Source organism: Falco cherrug, chromosome 6 (genome assembly GCF_023634085.1).
Source record: "Falco cherrug isolate bFalChe1 chromosome 6, bFalChe1.pri, whole genome shotgun sequence".
Taxonomy (NCBI): Eukaryota; Metazoa; Chordata; class Aves; order Falconiformes; family Falconidae; genus Falco; species Falco cherrug.
The window spans coordinates 48,961,265-48,988,129 of NC_073702.1; the positions used below are offsets into that span (position 1 = coordinate 48,961,265).

Below are 26,865 nucleotides of genomic sequence, written 5' to 3' on the forward strand. Positions count from 1 at the left end.
GTTTTTTTTTTTTTAATCACGTGCCTCTGTTAATCTAGGGATTAGTGTTGGTTTCCTATAAATTAAACAATTTAGATGAGGATGGTTCTTTTGGCTGGAAGTATGTAAACGTGCAGCTTTGAATTATTATTGAGTTTCTTACAGACAAAATTTTACTATTTAATGCAAGTTAATCATTAAGAACATTACCATTTAATGTAAGTAGGTTTTTTGTAGGTTTTAAGTTCATCAATAATATATTTTTATCTCTTAGCAAAAAAAGTGTAAATCTAAATAACTGTAATCAAGTCTATACTTCCCCTACCTCGCTTTATTTACTATATGTCAGAGATCCTGACTTATATAATTGTTGGTTTTGGGGTAATTTACAAGATTAATCACTTTCTGTAGTCTATAGCTTGGTTTATTGTTGTGCGGCTTGGTTTATATTGTGTGTGGCTTGGTTTATATTGTGCACATGTATTATGAATCACTTAGTAATCTGAGAACATGTTTTTATCTTTTTTCCTTCTGCATAAAATTATATTTAAACAGCAGTTTCCAGTGGTGCTAATTTATATGTCTGTTTAAATCAACTTTGCTTCATAGCAGTCCTTTTAATCAATTAGGGTTCTTTAGTGTAGCAGTAATCTAGGATCAGTAATCTGCTTTTGAAAAGTGCACTAATTTGAGGCAAAATCATTGAAGGAGACTGTCAAATAGAGGGTCAGTGCTTCACATTGGCTTTTGGACTTATGCATGGAAAGTGTAAATTGCGAAAGCAACTGATCAAAATGTGATTGTGTTGGCAATAGTAATGGATTATGCTCTTCAGAAATTTCTTGCTCTCATTCTTCTCCTCTAACCGGTAAACTTTGTCCTTTGATTTTAATACGCCATTCTGCTATTGCGAGCCTCTGTTATGGTTTAGGTGAGCCAGAGATTTTTGGCAAGTCTGAGCAGAGAAAGGCTTTGGGATACCATTCAGGTCTTTGCCTGGTTCAAGGTCCCACACTCTTTGCAATGTGAACTGGATAGGACAGGGAGCAGGAATTTCTTTGGAAGTTTTTATGGTGAAGGAATCCCAGTTAATACGTTTGCCTCTTCAGTGTAATTGATTTTACACATTTACTTAAGTATCATTAGTTCACCTTCAGTTCATAAGTAAATGTCAAAAGAATAATAATGGAAGATGAGGCTTTCACTGTCCTATTGCTGTTGTGGCTGCATTACACACTAGCTAATGCCATTTTGACTAATTGGCAGTCTTTGTTTCAGTTCTGAGTCCTTGTTCTCCATCAACTGCTGAATTACTGAGTGTCTTGAGTATTTAAAACCTTGTGGATAGAAATAAAAACAAGAGCTTCTTGGCTTGTAGCCTTGCATTTTGAATTTTTGCAGTTTATAGGCCCGTCTTTGTATTCCATGAAGGAATATTAAAACCAAGTTACTTTAATGGTATTGTTGCTGTCTGTTTATCCTCAGTGTTTATGAAGTTCTTAACTGAAAGCTTCTTTCACAGACAAGTAGCTCATCTTTTGTTAGGTGTCAGCTGAATGGTCCGACCATCTTTCAGCAAAGAAGGAAGACACTGTTTTTACTGATTAGGTTATTTGAAATAAAAGGGATATATTCCTACTTCCTCAAATACATCATTTGAATTTTGATATCTCTGTAGCTGAATTTCATGAACTCTCAGCAATCTAAAAATGTGAATAGCACTTTTCTGTTAAGTGAAGAGCAACAATAACACGGTTCTCTCCAGAGTAGCATATGACCATGGTATTATGCTAGCTTGCTTGTCCGAAGATGTAAACGGTTAGACACACTGGCAACACACACACCTGAAAACAAACACAGATGCAAGACACTGAAATATGCTAAAAGTAACTGCAGCATATGTTTTTCTAAGTTTATATCTACTTTTTAGTTCTAGTTCTGTTACATTCCATGTTCGTCATAACCAGAGTTAGGGCCTCAGAATCTTCTATCTCCAGATTTTGAGAAATGGGCTGCATTTTTGAAAAGATATTTCATGTCACCTGAGGCAAAAGGTTCACTTTTTAGAAGCTACGTATTAGACATTCTAGGTACTAAAATTTGGTGAGCTGAAATAATATGATTTTCTCAATTTCTCAATCAGATAAAACCGTCAAGTTAGCTTTCCTCTTCTGGTTTCAGTCATACAAATACCATTCTGCGGTTTGTTTAATACTCAGACTGTGTCTAGTGCAAATCACTTCCAACAATGTGAAACCTTTAATATAAAACTGTGTTAAAGGAAACATTTAATATGGAAAGTAAAAGATTCTGATAAGCTGAAATTCCATTTTCAAAAAATTTTACTGAAGTCCAGATAGACTATGTGGATTGCATTTTCTTCATCTTTTTTCAGTCCCTCAAAGGCAGATACCAAGTAAAACTTTGCAGTGGGCCTTTGTTTACTTTCAATTTCTTCAGTTCTTTCTTTCAAAATGCATTCTAAAGCTTTTTTGTGGTACTTAAGACAAATACAGAGTTCTATATTTGTCTGAATTGTTTTCACAAATGCAGTTATTTGCTGCTAGATAGTCATATGATAGCATATAGTTAATTTCATAGTCTGATTAAAGAAGTCTTTGTACTTGATTTCCACTTTAATATGCTGCTTTTTTCAGTTTTCTGGATTGTCATCCCCACAGTGGAGCATGGCATGCTCTCTGAGTTTCTTTCATGTTAAGATGTAGGCATTTACGTTTCTCTTCAGCCTTGTTAGCCTTCTCTCCATGCCTCTATTTCACTGATATGTTGTTTCTTGGAAAGGGAGGCAAAACATCTGTTTGGATGCTCACGTTATCTACAATTTCTAGATGGTATGAATGGACACATCTTTTCCTGTTGTTTTTTGGGGGGAGTGGAGGGATGTGTCCATTAAGAGAGTGACAAAACTGTACTTTTTGTTCCAATTTCCTAATTCAAATGTTTATTTGAGCAGTTCTCTTTTTGAGCAAACAGTTCTTGACTTCCAGGATATAAATGTCTTATATCAGTATATCTTCTCTCAGCATTTCTGCTAACCTTCTATTCAGTCCTGGTAACTTTCTTGAGGTGTTTATTTGTATAGGGCACCTGTTTCTGTCTGTGCCCCCACCTACAGTCAGGTAATTTTTATGCTTTTAGACTTACTATTCAGGTTCTTGTGTTTTCCAGTTCTACTGTCTTTGTCCTTCTGAGTTGTGGGGGCTGAGGAGGGGGGAGGCTAGGGTTAAGGAAGTACCTAATTACTGGCTGTTTTTTCCTTTCATCTATTTAAAGTATTTAAAAAGCTGATTCACTTTAATTCCAGTTTATTTCCTATGACATGTTCCTCTTTAAAGTCCTTCCTACTATCCAAAACCAGATTTTAATTAACCATTGCTTCCTTCTTAGAGCATTGCTTTTTGACTGAAGAAGTCTTTGTCTATCAGGAATGCTGCTGTTGGGTTTTTTGGTACATTTGTGAAGATTGGTCTTTCCAAGGTGATGACATTTTTGTTCTGTTAACTCCTATTCATCTCCCAGTCCAATTATTGCAAACTCTTAGTAGTACTGTAAGTACAACCTTTTAAAATTTATCATTTTCCTAAATGACTCTGACCAAAGCTAATTCTGCTTCATCCAAGAAATGCATATTTCTAGTTGGTAAAACATTACTAATGCACTTCAGTATCTAACTGGCTTTGCTTTTGTTTTACTTTGCTGAATATCACTTACCTTTCAGCTTAGATGTGGATATTCCACTGTCATCTTCTGTAGTCTCTTTAATGTGCTCAATTTAATGTCCTGAACCAGTATTTCTAGTTTTTCTCATTGTGTCTTCCAGGCTTCATGTATTCCAGTGTAAGTGCCTGCGGTTGCTCTCTAACCTCTCCTGAAAGAGCCAGTTCAGGTTCAGTTCTTTCATGAAGCATGGCAGTGGCTAAAGCTCCCATCCATATTAGACCCTCTTCTCTGCTGGCCTTGTAGCTCCACAGAGAATTCTTTAGTCCTTTGCTGTGTCTGTGTATCCAACTTTGCTTGGGTGCAGAAGCCAAAATTCTGCTATGACTCTCTTGGAGTCCAAGGATCCAGAATCTTCTAGGGTACTGACTTCCTGTGAAAACAGGTTTAAGTTTAAGCTTGCACACACAGGAAGTTTCCATATTTCCTACCTAATGCATCTGTTAGACATTTTTGCTTTGGTCTGCAGAATTACACATAAATTAGCCTTAAGTGGATTGGGTGATTTACCAATAGAGTATAAAGCTGCTTCAACTTGCATAAAATCCTGCCTTTAATTAGATGATGCAACTCTGAGTGTGGATGAGACCTGATTAAAATCCAAAGTGCAGTTGACAGTGTCTTTCCATTCTGCTTTCTTAGACCAAACAAAAAACGGGTTCCAGAAGAATTGCTACTAAAGTTGAAATAATACACAAAGCTAGTCTGAGTGTTACCATCATAACACATAAAAGCTGGTGGATTTTTATTTTTGTACATTTTATCAACATTTTTATACATTTTATCAACAAGATGGAAAATGACCATCAAGTGCATTGTGTTGATCCAATTTACTCAGTGTCACCTCACTTAACAAAACAGTTGCCAGGGATACTTTAAAAAAAATCTTGAAAACAGCAATCGTCTATCTCTTGAATGTTTGCATTTCTTCAGGAATCTTACTTTCCCTGTTCTGAAGCTTGAGGCCATACAAGGACATACATTTTTGTATGACATTCATAATTCACTGCACTGTCGGGGTTTGGTTTTCTGGTGTCATCCCCCACCCCTTTTGACTTTGCCATTGATTGCACAGTCACAGAGTGAGTGTGAGCTGTAGGGCAGAAAGGGAAATGTACTTTTCTGTCACTCAGAATTTGCTTTTGTTGGAGAAAGCAGCAGTGCTGCAAGGAACAAAAATGAAGCATTCAGTGCTGCATTAAAAATGCCTTCCCCACAAAAATGATTCTTTTCTCTTTATTATATGTGTATAACACCGGGATATAGTTCTTTCCTGCCAGACTGAGATCACTGAAACTGCTGAGTTACGACATCCTCTTGTATAAAGAGCCTCTCAGTAGTCTGTCAAGTTGTTTCTCTGTTGAGCAGAGGGAATGGTCCCCGGCTGGAGTCTGCAGTGCTAGAGCACTCAAGTATTTGTCAAGAGCTGAGGTAGACTTGTTGCCTAACTAGGAAGACAAAAAGTCATTTACATTTTTATTTGGAAGAATTGATTATCAGGAAGCTCCCCTGGACAGCTATGTTATTGCTGTCTTCTGAAAGAGTCTTTTCACTGTGAATAGAAGGTACTGCTGTTAACAGCTGCTATCCGTGTCTCATGGCTGATGTGCATGGGAGCCTGAAGGGCAACGCTCAGAACTCTTGAACAAGGGTGATGGGGATTGATCCATTCACAGGAAAAGGATGTGAACTAAGGAAAGCTATTATCCAACAGTTAGTTTGGGGAAAAGGAATTTTGGTGCTTCCCAGCTCAGATGGTCAGTAAGCTTCACTACTTACTCCCTTTGTAGTCCCCCTCCAGTGCTACAGAGTTAATCCTTTTCCAATTCAGAGATGTTTGTGTCATCTTCAAAATGATACTGAGCATTTGGCTTTCCGATCAGTATCATGTGATTCATTCTGTGTTTGCTGGAGTTGATTTGATCAACTCATACAGGCACTGGGAACAAATATGGATTTGTCCAGTTTCTTAAGTGAAGATTTCTAATAGTAAATGCCAGAGAGCTTGACTTGGAGATGTGGTTTTCTTGCAAATAGAAGTTGCAAAATGCCTGATGTCTGTATTCAAGATTTAAAGAAAACAAGCAAAAAATAAATGAAGTTTGACAGTGTAGGGAATTTCTTAGTCTTGTTACCATAGGATTATTTTATAATTTACTTAGACTTAGAAATCATGTAGCTACAGAAGTAATGATGATAAAGTTATACTGTAATATGGAGAATATGTATCAATTCCTATAATTTAACAGTCATTCTGTCCCAAGAAGATTTCAATTCTAAGTAAACTCATCTTGCAGCAAATATTTTTGCTTGACGCCAGAGCAAATTGCAGAGTAAATGAATTTTATATTAAGTAGCAACAACTCCCATGTAACACCAACATTTTTTTATTATCTAGGAATCAGAAGACTGCTATATAACAAAATCAACAACAAAAGAAAGTAAGGAGCAGAGTGAAACTTCCCTTGGTTTTGTTGTTATGGTAATGGTAAAATTTGCTTTGTAAATGTAGTTCATATTGCTGCAGATAATCCAACCTATTTAAACTTAATTATTTAAGTTTAAAGAGACTGAGTGGAATTGCGGTTTCTCACTGAAAAATGTTCAAAGGGCTAGGTATTTTTAGGTGCTTTGGATTGTTTTTTTTAATCAATCATCTCTGTTATAACGGGCAGCAAGTATTGCTTAGTAACACCTATCTATAAATGTCTGTTGCTTTCCTTTAAAGTTTTTCTTTGGAATATTTGATTTTTAATTCTTTTTGCAGGTTCAGTGTTTATATAGAATACTGCAGGGATTACAGACGTGATTTACAATGTTACTGTGCAGTACTTATTATATTGTCAGGCTGGAGTCAGTCCTATGGTATGCCTCAAATTAAATGGAGGTGTCTGATTTTTCCCTAAAAATATTTCAGTGTGTTTCTCTGTTGTAGCTGTGTTTACAGTTTAACTGAAGATGATTTCAGATCTTTGAAGGCTGGTGATTAACGATCTAAAAAAAGAGACAGACAGATCTAAACAACGAATACCAGCAATTTAAAAAAAAATCAACCAACCAACTCACTTCTCGCATTAGCACGTTTTCTGCTCTTCATTTTTTCCTGGGGAGGGTGTCAGTCTGGTCTGTTTCCTCATTCCCTGGAACATTTGTGTCACCACAAGTCAGGGGTGGAAATGACTGGGCTGGCTGAGAGGAAGAGGAGCTTCACTTGGCACCCTCAACAAAAAGTTACTCACTGTCACCATGTTGGTGGAGGAAATTACTTGGGTCTGTACAGATAGTGTTATTCCTCACAGTGGCAAATAGTTAATATCTGATTGTTTCAAGGCTCAGATACTGTAATTCAGAAACTCTAGGGCTTTTTTAAAATGAGGATACTCTCTTGAATCATGCATGTTATTCAATATCATTCACTTTACAGAAGAAAGGAGAATTCAGGTATCTCAAGAGTCTCTTTTCTCCCAGAACTCTGAAGTAATTTTCTCAGTTATTGCCTAAAAAGTTGACAGACATGTGCTGACTATTTGGAAATAAACTATTGCTAACGTATCTGTCAACATCAGGTTCTTATAAATGCTTTTGAAAACCAGTTAAGTTCTTGTCTAAACCTGAATGGTATCATTTTATAAAACAAAATTTAAGTCTAAAGGACAAACACACTCTTTAGGAGAGGCTGAAACTCTTCTGGTTCGGTATATTTTCTTAATTCTTTGTGACTGCAGTATACTTTTAATGAGACAGCTAATAATCAGCATAGTAACATATGGAGTTACTATTTTAAGTCCTCCTTTTTTTTCCTATTGTATCGTGTAAGCCAAGCTGTGTATCCTGTTAGTAATTATTTGTATTTCAGTATTGCCTAGAGATTCCAGCTGATTTGCTTGCTGCTTAAACAGTGTTTTTGTACAGTAGAGTCCAAGACCATCATCAGTGTTCATTGGCAGCAAAAAAACCCCCAATAAAAATAAATAACGGGGGATTTTTAGAGTCACGCAGAGTTTGACACATAATTATTCTGTCTTGATTGTGTCCTGGATAGGTGTATGCTCAAAAAAAAGCAGGGGATAATAGAGGTGAATTGCCTTTGCTCAAGGTCATGCAACAGATTCCTGGCTGATCCAGGAAGACAATTTTACTGATCCCTGGTCTCCTGTCTTATCCACTGAACTGTTTCTGACCTTGGTTGTAATGGGCTTCTTTTAAGTTAATCCATCCTCTTTTTGAGAGAAAATAAAATATTATTATTTCATCAACCAAAAATTAAGTCCAAAGCACATCTTCACTGTCCTTCGAGAGAGGCAAAAGAAGCAAAGATGGATTTTTGTATTTAGCAACAGTTGGAGGACACAGTATTGTTTTTGCAATACTCTCTGGTCTCCAGAGATTCTTTCCAAAGCATAGAAATGCTGAGGAAGTGGAGGCATTGGCATGGTGTTGAAGCAGCTGCAGAGGGTTGGCTAAGGTACAAGCATCCGAGTGCAGAGTAGGTCAAAAAATAAGGAATGTTGCTTTGTTGTTTTGAAAGAATATATAGTTTTAGCTAATTTTAGCATGAGTATTATAATGTCGTATACAAAATAGAGGTGATTGCAATATCGGTTTGCAGTGCGGCACATTAACAACTGGGGGGTTTATGCCATATATTTTTAATACTTATTTTTGTAATCTAGACACTTTCTTGTACCAGTTTGAGTGGCCACCTCTGGCCAGTAATGCTGCCAGGGCCTTTCTTTACATTTCATTTACTCTTGTTGACTTCCTTTGTGTAGATGTGTAGAGATTTCTTTTTTTTTTTGCTTTAGTTTTAGTGAAGGAGAAATACTCCTTCAAATTAAGAATTTTTAAATTGTGTTTATAGATTATAATTTGGCTCTTCAGTACCATATGAGAAGTACCTTGAGAGGTTCTTGACAAGAAGACAAAGAGAACAGTAAGGAAAAACAAAAGAAAGAAGTCTTTTGCTTTGGACATTGCATAGTCAGTGAAGAAATAGAAAAAATAAAATAATAATGGATTTGTTGCTGTTAAAATTTCCTTCTTAAAAGACTCAATTTTTTGTCACATTTGACTTTTCTATTTTAAAATATTATTTAATTTACTGCTCTATTGAAGTTTTTAATATAGCTGTCATTAACATGCTTTTCTGTGACTGTTACTCTTTATGCACTGATGCTCTTGACCATGACAATGGGGATTGGGCTTCAAGGAACTTTCTGCTGAACAGCTAACAGTAAAACCACAAATCATTCAGTTTATAGACCTCCATTGTATAAGGCATTCCCTTTTGTTTACCTTAGTATCTAGCTAGATATTACATGTTTTGAACACCAAAGTGTGGACTTATTCCTAGGGGTGTTTTAATTAATTTTTGTCACGCATATGTGCGTATGTATGTGTGTATGTTTCCAGAAAAGGGAGAGAAGGGTTTAATAAGAGTACGAATGAATAAAACTCACAAGGATTAGATTTATATCGGCACCTAAGTCCCATTAAAATTGGTGCTAATTGTGTTCCTAAATGCTGCTGTTTTCTGGGATCTTATCCTAGTGTAGGATAGACTTGCAGAACAAGCACTTAAATTTTTTAGGTTACAGACCAGAACGCAGCTTAAGATGCCATTGAGAAACAGCAGGGTGTGTTCATGTTCATAGAGGGAGACTTGTGGTGTCCTGAGGATGTTGATTGTACCCTCTGCACAGTGCATGAGCCTGACATACAAGCCTGGAACTTGCAGTTGGCACATGTGAGCATTTTAATAGCTGTTCACAGTTCTAACAGACTGAAAAATTGCAGAGAGCTCTTTCTTATCTTGGTATTTCTCAGTGTCTGTGAGGAGCTGGACACCAGTAACAGGACTCTCATGTATTCATGGCCATGAACTTTAATTCAGAGATAGCTGCATTAAAAACCTTTTTAGGAATGGATACATTTATATTAGAAACTTGGCATTTGCAATGCTGCTTGCTATTTTGAGTTTTGTAGCTTTTCTGAATAGAAAAATTGCACTGTCTATGCTTGCATATTTACGTCTATTCCCCTCCAGCCCCAGTATTTTCTGCTTGTTTTGAACTAGTGAATAGGTGGTTAGTATGTATTTGGGACATAGAGGATATTAATGTTGTTTTGCAATCCAGGACAAAATGCAATGTTTAGAATTTTAATTAACATACATTTGAAATGTGAGTTCCTCGCTATATTACAGTGTGGGTTAGGATCATGTCTATTTTATAAGCTGTTATCTTCAATACTTTTTTCATCCTTTTGGCAGTATCTTATTAGAATCTTCTGTCTGCTAGTAAGAAGCTTTGACTTTGTGAACAGAATGGAAATGTTATCTGACAAAGTGTCAAATGTGAAAAAAGAAGTGGTCCACTAGTGAGAGTGATTTGGTTTATTACTTTAAAAAGGGCTTTAGGAAATAAACAAGCATGAATTGAATACTCTGTTCAACTAGAGGTTCAGTTGCCTGGCAGTGCTTCCGGACTTCAATTTATGAACTTCAGTGATAAGATGAATTATTTGGTGTGTTCTTTACACCAGCGAACCTTTTGAGGGTTTGATCTTCTTCAGGCTAATGAAACACTACGTAATATGTTATTGTTTAACAGATGTGAAAAATGGAATTTTGTTTTGGAGTGTAAGACGGCAGAATAATTGCTCTTGGAGGAATAAGTGCACATAATAATATTTAAGCTTGTAATGTAAAGTTCAGTGGACTTGAAATTAGATTTACAGCTGTATTTTGATTTAAGATTGCTTATATGAGTGTCCATTCTTCTTTGCCTTTTTTTTTTTTCTTTCAGGCATAGCAGAGTATTGGAATAAGGGATTCTATACTTAAGCTGTAAAGCAGAGTATTTTCCTATGCTTGTAGAAGCATTTTCCTGTGAAGAAACAAAATATTGTGCTCCTGGTCTGTCTTTTATTTGTAAACAGAAATTACTTACTCTGCTGCAGTGTTGCATGTCTTTCATACACTTTGCTTTTTCACTTATTCATAGTGAGCATTAGCCTAATGTTTATAATAGGAGCAAGATGCACCAAGATCTCTCCTTTCTGAACACATGTAGACAGAAAATGCTGTAAATCCCCAAATACTTTGCATGTTTACATAGGAAAACTATTGAAAAATGAAGCATACACATGATATCTCCTGAGCTTGATCATGTTTGTAAGGACACAGAAAGGAAGGAGGAGGCACATGTTGGGCATTTATCCTTTCATTTAGTGCAAGTATTCGAAGTAACATGACCAGCATGTTGCTTATAGTTACACGTAGTTCATCTTTTTGAATGTAGTATGTTTTGCAAACCTGAAAAACAAACTTTTTCATGGAGAATGGACTTAATCAGAGGACAGGCTAGAAGAAAAGAGTAAAGGCTACAGAACATTACCAAACTCTGGATCTTCCTCCTGGTTAGGGTCTATTCCTGTTGCCATGTGCGAAGCTGCTGATTGATCCAGGGTAGCAGCTTTTCTCCAAGTTCTGTTGCCAATGTCTTCAGATAAATCAGGATACTGGCAGAGTGTTGTAAAGGCTGCAGCTCCCCTCTGGTACTGTAGCACAAGGAGTGTTGTGCTTTTGGAGCTGTCAGAAGGGCCTGGACAGCCTCTGTTCCCTGGTGATCAGTCCAGCCAGAAGAGAGTCTGAGGAACTTGGGAGGGACTGACCAAAGGCAAGCAGCAAACCTGGTTGAAGACAGAACATCAGGACACAAGGTGAGGATCGTGATAATCAGTGCCTGAAGGACTCAGTGAAATAGGTTACACATCATCAAATTACACAGAGAAGTGGTGGGCTGTGGAGATACGTGATGTAGCATGTTACGCTGTTTTATACAGGCAGTTAGCTGCTTGTTTTTGTGGGGTGGTGGTCCTACAGTGCTGTTTCATTGGTTGCTGCAATCCTGGTTTTATTTTAGCTTCTGTGCAATTGTTTTATGTCTTCAGAAGATTTCTCTTTCTATTTGACTTCATGCCCTGCTAGTTTCCTGTTTGTGCAGAAGTGCCAAAGTGCAGACCAACAGCTGGAGTGATATTTGCATGGTTGAGTGTGTCTGGGAGAATTGTTTACATGTCAGCATCTGAAACTGGGAGGAGGACAGCAGAACATGTTTGACAATGGAAAGATGGAGAACAACTCTTGTGTTGCAATTCCTTAGAGTATATTCTGGGAACAATGAAGTAACTGAGCTTTGCTCTGATTGTCATTACTGGCTTGCCGTAGGGAGAGAGATCACGTTAATCCACTTGCAAAATCATCTACTAGATGTCTGTATAAATAGTGGCAAAAGAAATGCTTTTTCAGGGGAACTTGGGATCGTATCAGATGGGTGGTAACAGGTTGCATGATTAAAAAGTTAAAAGAAAAAAGTTTGAATTTTATAGTTGGAATGGATGTAATAAAGAGCTTCTTTGCTTTGTTTCACCTTCTTGTGACACTTTTTAAAAAAAGTCTTGGCAGTCTGACAGACAGATGTTAAATTGAAGAACTAGATTATACTTTTCAAGAAGGGTAGCAGTAATACCCTGTCATTATTCTTCCCTACCTGAAATCCTGGTTCAACTTACATTAAAATTTGGGGGTTGTGGTATTTACTGAACAAAATTGCAGTAAAATGTCAACTGGGAAAAGGCTTAATGAAGTCATAGAAATCAAAATTTGCATATAAAAAAATTAAAATTGAGTGGGAATTTTGAATAAAATATTTTTAAGAAACACTGTAAAAGCTGGACATTACTACTTCATTCATCTTCTGTTCAGGTCCTGTTTATGCATTAACAGTCAAAACAGTTTACAGTTAGGTGCTTTACAGTAACAGTGGTTCTGAAGTGACAGACATTTGTGTGAAGAACAATTCTCTTACCTGTAGAATTTTTTTTTTTTCTGTTAAGCGTGCTACAGAATGTTCTGTGACAACTGTCAACTTTTAACCATTAATATGGTTGATTTTTCATCCTTAGTTTTTAATTTTCAAAATAACCTTTCTGTTAGGACTTCAATTGTATTCTTCTGTAATACATATTTCTTTCTGTAGTTGCCTTAGGAGGAAATATGCTGGAGTTTGTTTCCTTTATCTAAACAATTGATTTCTACCATACATCAATTCTATGACTTAAATAACTTTTGGTGAAGTATACAAGTGTTCAGGAAGGGAATATGGAATTAATAATTTTAGTCTGTGGCCCTTCTCAAGAGGAAAGAGCCTGTGCTTGATCTATTTGTGGAACTACAGAGAAAAGCATAATATGATGAAGCCACTGATTTTCAATTTAAATGTGCTTATCTAGGTTTGATAAGTATTTAATAGAAAACTGTATACATAGCATTTTAGATATCTTAAAAAAAAAAAAAAAAAAAGGAAAAATTCAGATGAAAGTATTTCAGTATTCAATCAGTGCAATTCTTTCTGCACACATCCCTGAAGATAATTAAATGCTATGACATTGCTGACTCTGGTGATTCAGAAGCAATCTTTCAATGCAGGGTATTTCTTAAATGTTTAATGCCTGGACTTGCATGGCTTGCACCCAAATCTCAGTTCTAATGCACAACAGTGAAAGGCTATTCCTAGTTGTTCAAATTACATTGTTAAGCAAATTGTGGTGGTAATGCTTTCTGTGTAGGTAAAGCACTGTGTGCTTTATTTTTTCCATGAAATAAAAGATTTGCCTCAAGCTGGTCTTGCAATCTGTTTATATTTGAACTGACTCATTTTTAGATACGGAGAGCTGACACTGCTTTGACATGATGTGTGCCTGTTAGTTGTTGGATTTTTTTAATCTGAAGCAGTCTGCAGTATGCCAATCTGTTTGTCCAAGGAACATTTAGCCTGGAATAGGAGAATTCCTGTGATACTGTGAGGAGACAGTAGGAAAAAGCAAAGGATGCAGTTTCAGGTAAAACTTTCCCAATGCTTGTTGGACCCATGCCTGGGAAATTGCTACGAACAGGCCTCTTGGGTCTTTGAGAAGGATGATTAAGTGGCTGAATTGCTACTGCTTAGCTCTGCTTCTTTTAGGGAAGAGGAGGTTGAACTCTCATGTTTTTATACTCCTCCTTGCTTTATGTTCCCAGTTGCTTTATTTATGATGTGAAGTATACTTCAGATACATAGTGTGGGCAGGATCATCAGTTCTCTGCTTTTTTATAAGTAAAGGAGCCCCGGGAAATGTTGTGTCTGTGAAACTTGGCTCTGTTTTTCAAGGAAAGAGCAAAGGCTTGTATCATAGTGGGTTCCACTGAGAAGTTAAAGTTTTAATATTCTCCCTCAGTATTTTAAATTAAAGTTCATTTGTGTGTTTTATGTAAAAGACTTACAATACAGGAAAAAGACACAGTAAAAAAAATAAAAATAAAATCCGTATAAGACAGTGGGTTTACTATTCCTAAGCTCTTATGAGTGTGGTTGAGATTTAATTTTATGGCTAAGTCCGCACAGCAGTTCAGTGCCTCTGGAAATAACAGTTGAACTTCATCCTGCCCTCTGCATTCCTAGCTGTTTGCTGGCACTCGTTACATCAGGAGTGAAGCTGTTCAGGAGACTGATCAAACACAAAATGAATGTGTTTTTTTCAGAAAAGGGAACAGGTTGAAAGCAACTCCTCTGTTTTAACTCAGTGTTAGTTAGCTCACCTGTGCCTGTACAAGGGAAGTGACAGCAGAGTGTGGCCAGGGGTAGGGACCACATTGACAACCCTCTGCCCTTTAGCAAAAGCTAGGCTTTACATCTAGCCTTTAGACTTTACAGATTGTGCAAGGCAAACACAAAATAACTGCTCACTGAAAGCTTGGAGTCTGCTATCTGGCAGCAGCTTACTTGCGTATGTTTCAGTTTCCAGAGAATCCCGTGGAAAATCACCTAGAAGCTCGTACTCCTTCAGCGACTTGTTTGTGGCATAAGGCATTTCCGCTTGTTTTGTCCCAGTTTTCATTTCTGTTCATAAGTACTTGGGATTAACCTGATGGTTTAGTTATAAAATCACATAACAGGAAATAATAAGAAATAATAAGGAAGTAATATGAAGCATGACAGGAAAGAAAGTGTTCTATGTGAGCTATTTAAAAGAAATTGTAAGTTTCTGCATTTAGTGGAATTCATTACTTGGTAGTCTTTTACTATGGAAACCAGACTTTGCACTTTATGCAAAACCAGAGATTTAAAGTACAAATATATTTTTAGTCTTTCAAGTAAGTAATTAGTCAAAGAACAGAAATTGCAATAAAGCAAGCCATTGATTGGCTGCATGGTTGGAAGCCGTGGCATTTCTGAGTGTGTTTTTTGAGGATCTCTCAAACTTGCATTGGCCTTTCATAAAGAAACTGATTATTTGGGAAGACTCAGGTTCTTGATACACAATTCATTAGATATTCCCCGTTTTCTTACTACCTTACTTGAAAATTTCTGGCCAACAGTTGATGCAATCAAAATTTTAGAAATTGTGTTTTGTAAAACAAAAGTTCCTTCTCTGTATAACAGAGTAAAATTTAGTTGCCCTTGTAGGAACTTCAGTAACCACATCTGTTTTACAGACAGGTTCTTTTTGCATGATGCATTTTAGCTATCCCAGCTTTGAAGCTTGACAGTGAATCCTTAGAATTAATTCATGTAACAATGAAAATTGGGAGGACATGCAAGGCTATTACTTTGATTGTTGCGTATTTGCTGCATTAAACCCTTAAGATCTTTACCTGTAGGAGGGAGTTTGTGATTATCTTACACAATTTCATAATCAACACTGCTTGCTTAGCTTCATCTAAACTCCTACATCCAAATCCATGTAGTGTAAATTTGTTTTCAATGCTAATGCACTACAGTTCAATGGAGTCAGTGCTGCAAGGAGTTCCACTGAACACTTGATGGTTTGTGCAGGGGAGAGAGAAGTCTCTGCGCTCTTTCATTCTTGGTAATGGTTCGCATGTTTTGGTATTGGCTTTAAAGACCAAACTCTGTCAGGTTTTCACATGGAACTCTGAAGACCAGTTGAGCTTTTGCTTTGTATTTTACTTTGTACTAGGTTTGAGAGAACTTCTCAAGTACTTAATTTATTAGGTTTAAGGATCATGCTGTTCTGTAATCTGTGTGGTTTCATTGTATTAATCTTCTTTGTGTTAAGTAATTTCTAAGTGCTGGTAGAGGCTGGGACAGTTAAGTACACAATATAATTACTATTATTCTGTATGTGTTCCCCCTTAAAAATTATTTTTAATTAAAAATAATTTTAAGTGGGGTTACCCCCAAGCAATATAATAAATACAGGAAAAGTAAGATGCATCCAGTACCATAAAATACAGAATAAACTAGCAAAGTATTCAAGCAAGGTTAAATGCTTCTTGTCTGAAACCATTCAATAAATCTGCTTTTATGATTAGGATATAATATTTTAGATTATTAAACTGCGGAGGAGGTGATACTCTGCCTATTTCTTCCCTTCCTACAGTCATTCTGCCTGTTGTTTGTTAGCTGTTGCATTTTGCATAGTCTTAACATGTTTGCAGCATTCCAGATCTCCTGGATTTGAAATGAAGCAAGTATTGGAAGAGTGAATTTTTGTCTTGCATTTTATCAAATATGTTCTTGAAACTGATTGGTTATTCTGAAATGAGGAGCGTGTGATTTTTAGAAGATGTTTCAAAACACAAAAAAGAATAATGAAATCCATTTTTTAAAAAAAGCAAATTTCAGATCCCATTGAAATTAGTTTGTGGTTTCCTTAATACCTCTTGAAATGGCAATTTTAAAGGCTGTGCAAAAGAATCAGATGTAGGAAAGTAATGCAAACTTCCCTAGCTAATCTTGTTAGGCATTTCATGTAACATTACTTGGACTAATCTGTACTGAAATTACACCACGTGTTTTGTGTGCCAAAATGCTTGTGAAGAATTAACAATTAGCTGGTTGATGCATTGCAAGTTGTTTCCTGTTGTAACTTTTTTTTCCTGTCAGACCTTTCTTAAGACTTTCTTCACCTTAAATTTAAAGCAAGGTCCTCTCAAAGAGGTAGTTGTAGGATGTTGGGATGTGAAGGTGGAAAATACTGACTGAAGATCTGATACATTCAAACATTCTTTGATCTTATTTTTCTTCGAGTCTTTAAATTAGCTATGTATTCTTTTCTGTGGCATTGTTTTCTGCTGTAGCTACATTTCTGCTGTAGTTACAGCTATTTTATACCATTCTTACTATTCCGAGTGTATTAAACTATGTTTTAATATAGTAGATGCAGTACCTTTGAATTTATCTGTAGCAGGTTGAAGCCTGCATGATATGTGAAAATCCACGGTGCAGTCTTTAAATGTGATTCTTTTTATACCTCCTTATAATTTGCCCATGCTTTTTTCCTAAAAGCAGTGCAAAATGTAGTGTTCTCTAATTGAGATTCTGCTGGGAAATGCGTAAAAAGAGGCAACCCTCCAAACCCTATAACAGTGGAATCATTTTACTCTAATCATTCTCATTGTCCCATTTACCTTCCTATAGTCTTTGCTAGGCAGCAGTCTCCGAGGTCCTTGCTGTGCCCTCATGTTTTGCCCATCCTGCATCTTCCACTGTCTCTGTTGTGGTCGACGTGCACATCTTTGGCTGCTTTTAAATTGGTAACTTATTATTAGAAAAGTAAATTATAAGGCATTTTTGTTCTAGCCCAGAGTCTTGATTTGCCTCATCTATTTGTATGGTTATTCTGTTATCATCTCTGGGTTGAAAGAGGTCAAGGTTAGGATGTGGTTGCACAAGAGGCAGTGGTCTGAATGAAAACCTTACTGACAGCTGCTGAAATGAAGGTCTCCTTCCTCTGTCCCAGGTTCCCTCTCCTAGTTTTGTGTGCGCTTCTGTCTCTTTTGCTTTGTGCTAGTATCAGCGTTCCTTTCCAAGAACATAGTTGATTTGTTAAAGAGGCAGAAAGCGAAGTGAACGAAATGGTGGGGTTTTTTTCATATATTTTAGTAAAACTAACTTGGCTCACAAAAGAACCTGATGAATATTTGTGTTGGCATGAGGGCAGAAGTTTGGGACTGAGTGGCTTGGAGCAATGATGCAGTGGAGTTGAAAGGAAGGGGAAGCTGAGAGGAACCGTAAATAAGAGTGGAAGGACAAACAACAAACCCTTTGGGTTAGTTTAAGGAAAGCAGAACAGTCTCATTCAGATCTTAACTGGTAACATGTGGAACCAAACCCAGGGTTCAAGGGCAAGCCTTCTCTCTTAATGTTGGACACCGGTGCACCAACAGCTACAGGTAAACTTAAATAGGCAATACCTGCAGAAACATAAATTAAATTGATGATGTAGGTAAATGAACCGTATTTTTTTGCTTATGTTACTTGATTCAACTATACTTATTACGCTTTTCCTAGAGTATATTGTTTTGTATCTGCTGCAAAGAGATTTATGTTGATGAAAAGCTTGACATATAGTATTCTACTACTGGTCTTGCCAGCCAAGCTTGTAAGGTCCCCCTTTTAAAAAAAAAAAAAAAAAAGTAATTAAGCGTGATGGCTACTACATCTTTGCAGAAAATCTGTACTTTTATTGTTTTCTGTCTGCCAGCTGGGCAAATACTGAGATCTCAAATTTCTCACAGGTATAAAACCCTGTCTTTGTTGTGCTCTTTAAATGGTTTTGTTAGTCACTAATGTGGGGCAGGGGGGTGTTAACTATAGAGTTAGCCTCTCTACAGGTTAGACTCTTTTCAAATCTCCAGTACCCCTACTGCATAGATTTGTCATTTACTGTATTTCCTCATCAGTGAATGACAACTGCCAGTGAGCTGTTCAGGAAAGCCTTCATCTTTCCAGGAAAGACCTTAAGGAGACTTATTTCTCTCCTCCCTTTTTCTAATGAAAGAGCCTGAAAGGTGTAGGACTCAAACTGTGTGTGTCCTTCATTACAGTTACTATGTGTGGTTTTCTGCTAATCTCGGTAGCCATGGAGCATGGTTACACAATTAAGAGGCCTGCTGGGTGCTAAGAATTACTTTTGTTGTTCTCCTGCACCCTTCCTTCACAAGAATGATACTCGATAATTATCTCTTAAATGCCAGTGTGTTTTTATTTTTATCTAGCTGTGACAGACTAGTCTTCCAGCAGATTTTATTTCCCTCCTACACTCATGCAAACCTTCACATGATGCTTCAAAAAAGCAGCTGAGAAGCCAAGCAAAAGTAGAGTTGATTTGTATAAACCCCCTCAAGTAATTAAAAACTTCAGTTTGTGTTACTGGTTGCTATGTGCAAATCCAAATATGGTTTCTGAAGAAGATGTTTCCACAATAACAATCTCTAGCGGGATCTGTGGTCAAGTAATACTTCCTAAAAATGTGTTTTCTGGGGTGGACCTAGTCAGTGCATGACCTACCAGTCATTACAGATACTGGTAAAGAACAATTGTTTTACTGTGTCAAAGATGCAAACTGAGGATGTCAGTTCATGTCTAGTGGTGACCAAGTACTGATTTTAAAAGGTTTGTCAACTACTTGTTCTGAGACAGAGATTTGTTCTGGATCTTTATGCTACTTTATCATAAGTGGTGCTGTAGGTGGGTAGTCCTCTGCGCAGGGAGTCCCTCTGTGAGAAATTTCTGAAATTTGCTGTCAGGAAATACCTGCTATTTACTTAAACTCACTGAAAATACCATCCAGAAAAGATAGTTCTTGTAATATCAGAGGAAAGCTGATGCCTAAAGGGATGCAAACTCAATTGAAGCAAATTAATTAAGGAATGGGAGCAAATACTAGGAGTAGTCTTTCTTTGTGTATAGTATTTGACAATTCTGAAAGTTGTAACACTAAAACAAATTGTTTAAAATAATATTGACTTAATGTAGCAGTACAGATACATTTGTACATAAGCATGCAAATATAAATTATATAAATATGCAAGTGTATTTCTACGATGTATTGAGATGTATTGTACAGATGTATTTTGAGCTAAATTCCACTTTTTAATTTGAAGACACTTTTAGTGGATTGTTTTTAATAACCCAGGTGATATTAAGATTTTTTTCCCCTGTTTTGTTTATATATATATATATATACACACACACACAGACATGAAAAGAAATATTATCTACATGGTGTCTGGGTTTTTTAAACTTAATTGACAGGAATTTGGAAGATTGATTGGGCTTTTCTAAAGGACAGATACCATTGAGCTCTCTGCAGACCCATATAATAATATATGCTGTGTTCGTATGTAAGTCAGACTGGATTGATGGTCCTGCCTAGGCCTATTCTCTGAATCTCTGTGAGGAATGGTTTCTCAGCTTGAAATAACTCCTGAATCGGTGGAGCGTTAATTGGTTGTTATTGCCAAAGATGACATCTTCAGTCTTTTCTACATTACTGCTGAAGTAATTCCAAGTCAAAGTTCATAAAATACAGGTTGTTAAACCCCGAAAAACACCTTTAGGTAAAGCAGATTACCTTACACTTGTCTATGGTGAAGAGTGTGCAGGGCTTTGGGAGCAGTGGAGGTTTTTTTCACTGCAGATGGACCTCGTTCAGCAAGGCAGAGATAGACACTTTAATGCTGTTTTTGCTGTAATGTAATCATCACTTTTCAGCAACACAAGGCTTTCTCAGTGTTTCGGGACAGGAATTTGTTCTTTCTGCCAATTCCCTACAAAATTATTGTTAAAACAAAGCAAGTCACTGTCATGGTGGCCCTTCAGTTTCCATTCTCCTGAGTATCACTGAGAATTTGTGTAGGCTAGACACTATTGCTATTTCTGCGTTAGCACCTGTCTAAATTGTACTGTGCCTACTGTGCTGCCCTAGGATTATCTCATGGTACCTTTCACACACATACAGCTCTTGTTTGGTCAACAGACTTCATCACAGTTGCAATTTCTTTGGTATGTGTAATGAATAATGCAATAGAAGAATAATAGCGCTGTGCTATATTTAGTGTTCATTAATGTACATGTGCCCTCTAATCCTTTTAAAAATACGTTCTTGCAGCTATTTGTACTCTTGTCTGAGCATATTACAGACATTTTGATTTCAGTAATCCTTTGCGGCAAGAAATAAATTGAGCAGTAGGACATTTATGTGGTATGAAAGCTTCTCTTTGGTTGTTCATTCTGACTGACTTCTCTGACATGAAGGGAGCAAGGCTATATCTACCAGCTGTCTTGCTGCTGCTTCCTTTAGTTAGCACTGATTTCATAAATCTGGGTCTTTGAAACAGATTTTCTAAAAGCGTGTATTTGAAGTTCTTTTCTTGGTGTTGAAACAGTCTATTCATTATATGAAAACTACAGTAGCTCTTGCCCTTTGCCTTTTTTTATACCTGAAAAGTTGTCTTTGTAATCTTTTGTAACTTGTTACACCTGTAATATTGCAGTCATGAATGCCACTCATAGTGATGGTATGAGGCGCCTTGTAGTGTGTTTGGACTCACTGCATCCTTGAAACCCACAACGTTCAATGAAACAGCCAAGTACCTTTAACAGGATTATGCAGGGAAATAAATGTTTGGTACATGGTAGCTGGTGTGAAAAGTGTTTCCATTCTCCCTCATCCCGTCAGCAGAAATGATGGACAGTGAATCTGACATTGTCATCACTTACTCAGAGTTAACGTTCTAGTGAGGTTAACTGACTTGCATTGCAAAAGCTTGTGTGTCTGAATCATCATTTAAGGCAATCGGCAGAAGAAGGGAAGACAATCTTAATTAAACTTCATTGACATCTGGAAGCCTTAGATGAAGCCCTAAAGCCTAGAACTTGTTGGGGTTGGGCTTATGTTGTTTTTAGGCATATTTTATGACTTCTCATGCAGACGTCAGAAATGCATGATCTACTTAATATAAAATCTATGGAGTCTTCAGCCTGTGTGTTTTCCAAGATGATGTTGTAGTACTTACTGTATGACTCAGACTAACGGGAGTGGTATACTGTGTCTTAAGTGTTCATATCCCTTCCTTTTTGCACAACTGTAAAGAGATACTTAAATTTGTGTGGTGTTTACATTCTGATGCTTCTGTCTGTTTTGATTTTATTACATATGAAGCAGAGAGGAAAATTTGTTAAAACTGTGGTCCAACCTTAAGCCCTGCATGTGTATAGTAAATTTGATAACCGTAGAACCTGGTTTTGTGCTGGTAAAGGGCTGTTGATGTTGCTCTAGACCCTCCCGGGCTTATTTGTTTCCAGGTGTCATTTGCAATAGTCTTACTTTGTAAATGAGTGAAGAAGCTTACCAAGTTACAAGAAACTGATTAAGAAAAAGATAGTGGTTTCGTAATATTGATGTATACCAAGGCTATTAAAAGAATGTGTCACACGTGTAAGTTCTTGAGTACCATCTTTGTGATGGATGATAACTTAGTTTTATAGACTCAACTACATTTTTTTCAGTGTGGTTTTGTAATGTTATGTGCTTTGCCTTTTATTGCTGAAAAGCTTCAGGTTATTTCTCCTTCCTCCCTGCACACACCCCACACACCCACCCCTTTATATAATTGGGCAGTAGATGAACAAATATATGAGCTTAAAATATGCTGTAATAAAAATATTTTCTTATGTAAATGAGTATTGTGTATTAGTGAGGTCATTGTTATGCTATTTGGACCTTTATTATATTGAACAAATTATGAGAAATTTCAAGTGTCACAAACACATAAACAGAAATTTCAGCTTCAATAAATATTCCAAGCCAAGTAATGTGTCGGTAGAAGAAAGTGAATTCTCCATATGCATTTATAAACAACTTTTGAGAGTAAGTTGCACTATATATTATTGATTATGTTTAATCTTTTTTCTTTTTCCAGTTGTCCATATCTGTCAGAGAAGATTACGCCTGCTATACCTGCAATTGGTGGGATTCTTTTCTTTTTCGTGATGGGGACCCTGCTGCGTACTAGTTTCAGTGATCCTGGTGTCCTTCCACGTGCAACACCAGATGAAGCAGCAGATCTAGAGAGACAAATAGGTAACAGTGAAGGTCTGTTGTCTCTTCGCTTTCCTCCCAAGGGTGCATGTACTGTATGAAGGCAGTGTGCTGCTCTGCTCATGGGAGGAGTTACTCCTATCTTGCCACAGTAATTGTTCTGGCGTTGTAAGGTCTGATAGTAGTGCAGTGATTTCTGTGGAAAGATAGTTGATCAGTTCTTCTCAAGAAAGATAGTAAACAAAATTCTGGCCTTGGAGAGTGATAGGTATTACTGTAGACACATTTCAGCAAGTCTGGTTAGAAGTCTGTCTATGATGCACAAGAGAGTAATTTCTAAAGTGTTTTTGGCAAGAAAGCTGATATTGCAAAGGTTCTACAGTTGTGCATCTGTTACGTTAATGTACCTTCAGAGTTTAACTGAATTTAATTATGTTGTTATTTATATTGTGAAAGAGTCATATAAGTGTTTGTATACATCTGGTAAGTTGATGCAGTCTTGGGAAAATTTTTCTTCAGTAACAGTAATAAAATGTTACTATTTTTATATCTGTGTAAAGCCAGCACAATTAAAGGAGACTGAACTAGATTTTAATCAGCCTTATTTATCAAGAGAATTGTTAACTAAATTCTAATTGTGGAATTCCTACAGCTACAAATAATGCTGAATAGCTAAAATGTGCTACCTGGGTAAGAAAACAGGATGAATTTGCAGAGCTGCTTCATAAACAGTGGCTTTGTTTATTTTTAAGTAAGCTACTAAAGGCTACTATACCTGCTTTGATATGATAGTCAATGGAAATCCCATTTTCTGAAGCAATTTCAGAGGAACACTCACTCAGATAATTGAAAAGACAGATAACAGGTTTATGCAAGTACAGGAGAAATACCTGTGGGGTCCCTGATGTTTTAATACTATAGTATAGTCTTAGGCTTTGTTTACGGTGACAAATATTTTAATGCACTATAAGCAAATGAGTGCACTAAAGCTGTTGTTGCAGGTGATTCTGCATCTTATAGAGTATGAATTTGAGGGGTTTACTTCAGACTAGGTTTTGTCCGGTTCTCTAGACTGCCTTCCACAAGGCACTGGTGAAAATGTCTGAGCTAAGTAATTGGTTTAGACTTTTAACACCATGTTACCGGGTAGACTTCATTTGGTGTACACATGGAGCAGAAGTTCTGGTTTGATTTTCTCAGAAAGCAAATGTGGTTTGCATGCAGCAAAATCACACTGTGAACCGTGCCCATGTAAGTGGGAACAATAGGAGATTTCATGTCAAAACAGCAAAATGTTAGCGACAATATGACATTAGTTTCCTCTTACTGTTTAGCTGCTAAGAGAGTAAGCAGATTTTGCAGCTGTATCTTCCACTTGAGATCTATTGGACAAAGAAATTTTGTTAAGGTAAAACAAAAACAGTAGCTTGTTTTTGTTTTGTGTTTGACTTGCATTCACTATTTTAGGTCTTTTTGAGCCTTTAAGAGAGGAAAGGTAACAAGTTTGTTTTTAAAAACATACATACTTTAGTGGTTGTTTGAGTCTAATGTTTTCATTGTGATTAAAAAAAGAAAAAAAAAAAGTTGTCCGAAGTGCGCAGTTCCAGAAAACTGCTGTTGGGGGAGAAAGAATGGTTTTATTTTCTGGAAACATGCATGTTATCTTTGGTATGGATTATTTTAAGAAGAAGCAGGATTTCAAAATGTAGCGATGAGTTTCACTGATTGTCACTGCAGTGAGATCACTTCCTTTCACCAGATTTGCAGTCCTGTTAAGACAAAAAGGTGTCTGAAATAAACTGCATTTTGTATATTTCAAAGTGTTTGGATTTGAGTTCTGAAGTGGAATCAACACATCTGCAGCACGTGGCATGCAGCAGCAGTACTTAGCTGTATGTTCTTTGTCTAGGCTTGAGACTTTTGGAACTGTATGATCGTGTAGCGAGGTCATTGAATTTTGTGGGAAGGAAGTCTCATTGGTGTGTTAAGTCTGAGATGTGTAGTTCACTACACTTTATAGACCTGGTATAGCTTTTCCAAAACCAGTGTATTCTCCTGGCATTCACACTTCTAGAAGAAAACGTACATTGTTTTTATACGTTGTTTGGACTAATTTGTAGAACCAGGAGCCATGTCTCCTTGCTATGACAGGAAGAAGGTTACATTTAGCCAGTCAGGACTTAGCTTTGGACAAGAACCATACTGTACATAATATACAGGGAACAAAACTGTTAGGTCCTAGATAACCCAGGTGGCTCCATCCTAGCTGGATGAATTTAAATGCATATAAATTTCTTCCCTTTGCTTACTTTTGGATGTGGCACTCTGGATTATTTAAAAAGAAAGTCTTCAGTCAACCTGCCCTTATATGCCATAAGGAAGTTAAATCAGAAATGGAAGAGCATTGTGAAGCTGTGTTCTTACTACGCTGTAAGAAAACATTAAAAATAGACATGGAATATATTTGTGCTGAGGAACTGGAATTGTCTTTAAACACAATAATTTCATTCCTTGTTTGCGTAATAGAAGAATTCCTAATATTCACAGAATCCAGATATGTGGAAAACAGATGCCAAAGTTCAAATTTGTGTTCTTGGGAAAGCCAACACATTTCTTCAGAAGACTGATTTTAGAGCTTAGTTTTTAGCTTTTGCTAGTGCTGTCACCGCAAGCATTTTTCAGAGTGAAATACTCAATGTGTAATGTGCTGCATAGGAGTGTGTAAGTTGCTATAATGGGTAATGGGATTATTTTTATAGCTGGGAAGGAAAGGATGGAGAGTGGGGGGAAAAAGCATCTCAGAACTATTCGGGGTAATGTGGGAAAAGTTATGATTTCCACCTCCTTTCTCTTTTTTGCTGCACCTCTTCTCAGAAAAAGTAGGAATAACATGTGGGAGGAGGGTGGAATTCAGGCAGATATATTCCTTAGTGTTGCCAAAAAGGAATGCCCCTTTATAAGATAAAAATCTAATTTGCAGATAAACGGTTGTATAAACTTTAAAGTTTTTTCAGAAAGAGCCATTTTGAAACAGCTTCACACGTAATTCCCATGTAATTATTAGTGCTGTAATTGCTGTGATGGCTCATGAATAGTCTGTGGTTTTTAAGATGGAGTTTTTTTCAATTTCATTAATGCAATATTTGGGGAGCAGTAGACATTCTTTGCCTGCTTCAGTACTGGAGTTCTCAGTAAAATGTCTTATGATTGGAAGGTAAATGCGTTTATTAGATATCTGAAATCATAAGGATATCTCTCTAATTGAATAACCTTCTGTAAGGTTTACTTGAAGAACTTAGATTTCTGTTAAACCTTTACGTTTCCTACATCTTCCACCATGACCTCTCCTAGCTGTTTCACTCCAGCAATCTTTGCACTCCTGTTTTTTTCTCTTCTTGTGGTGAAGCAAAAGTAGTCTTAGTTTACCAGTCATCATCCTGGTCTCTGCTGTCCTAATGATAAATAACAGAATCTCAGCCATTTCCAAAGAATAAAAGTAGATGTTTATTATATCTGATAAGAGTTACTTAAGACATTTAATAAAGGAAACAATGGTGCTTTCTAAATAAAATGAAACACGAATGATACTTTTAAATGTCACTAAAATTTACAACTTTTAAAGTATCACCTGTTTCTACTGAACAACATGCATACCATCTTACTTAAACACATACAACCAACACATTTGTGTTAGCTGGCCTTTTACCTTCTCAGAGACGCGACATTGTGTAGGACACTGCTGTACCTAATCAGAAGAGGTTCTCATTAAGAAAAGGCTGGACCACCATAGGAGGGCACTGTATGGCACTCGAAGCATATTTAAACCAGATCTAGGAGAAGGAAAGATGTTTCTGTCCAAGTCTGTTCATCAGCAATGATTTCTTTCAATTATTATATTAACAGATTTCTTTAAACCCATTTTTGGCTAAGGATAGGATTTCAGAGTTGGTTAGAAGCAAGATGTGCAGACAAACCATGGGACTTCTTACTGCTGATGTCTGTTTTGTTTTGTTTCTTTGTAATGAGACAAGCATTGGTGACTGAGGGAGTAATTTTATTCCTACTAGACTGTGAGATCATTGTAAGGAAAAGCTGGAGCATAACTCTATATGAAGAAAAATTTATTTGGGGGAAGATATCTTTACTCTGGTTAAAGGAAGGATATTACTTGTTGCTTCCCTGACAGAGAACAGTTTGTTGAGTCAAAACAAATGGTTGTCAGTTTAGAAGAGAAAGACAGATGTATGGTGTTTTGAA

The 26,865-nt window shown here is 36.7% G+C and overlaps 1 protein-coding gene across 5 annotated transcripts in view; it reads left to right on the forward strand.

Annotated features, from left to right (window-relative positions):
- The window catches only part of ZDHHC14 (zinc finger DHHC-type palmitoyltransferase 14), a 113,020-nt gene that overhangs the window by 37,014 nt on the left and 49,141 nt on the right, over nucleotides 1-26,865 (forward strand). For 3 of the 5 annotated variants that reach the window (XM_027815770.2, XM_014286138.3, XM_027815769.2), the window contains exon 2: nucleotides 22,490-22,662. In XM_027815770.2, the coding sequence (XP_027671571.1) occupies nucleotides 22,490-22,662 (173 nt within the window). The remainder of the gene's footprint in view (nucleotides 1-22,489; nucleotides 22,663-26,865) is intronic. The other 2 variants (XM_005446552.4, XM_014286139.3) reach the window with 1 other exon arrangement.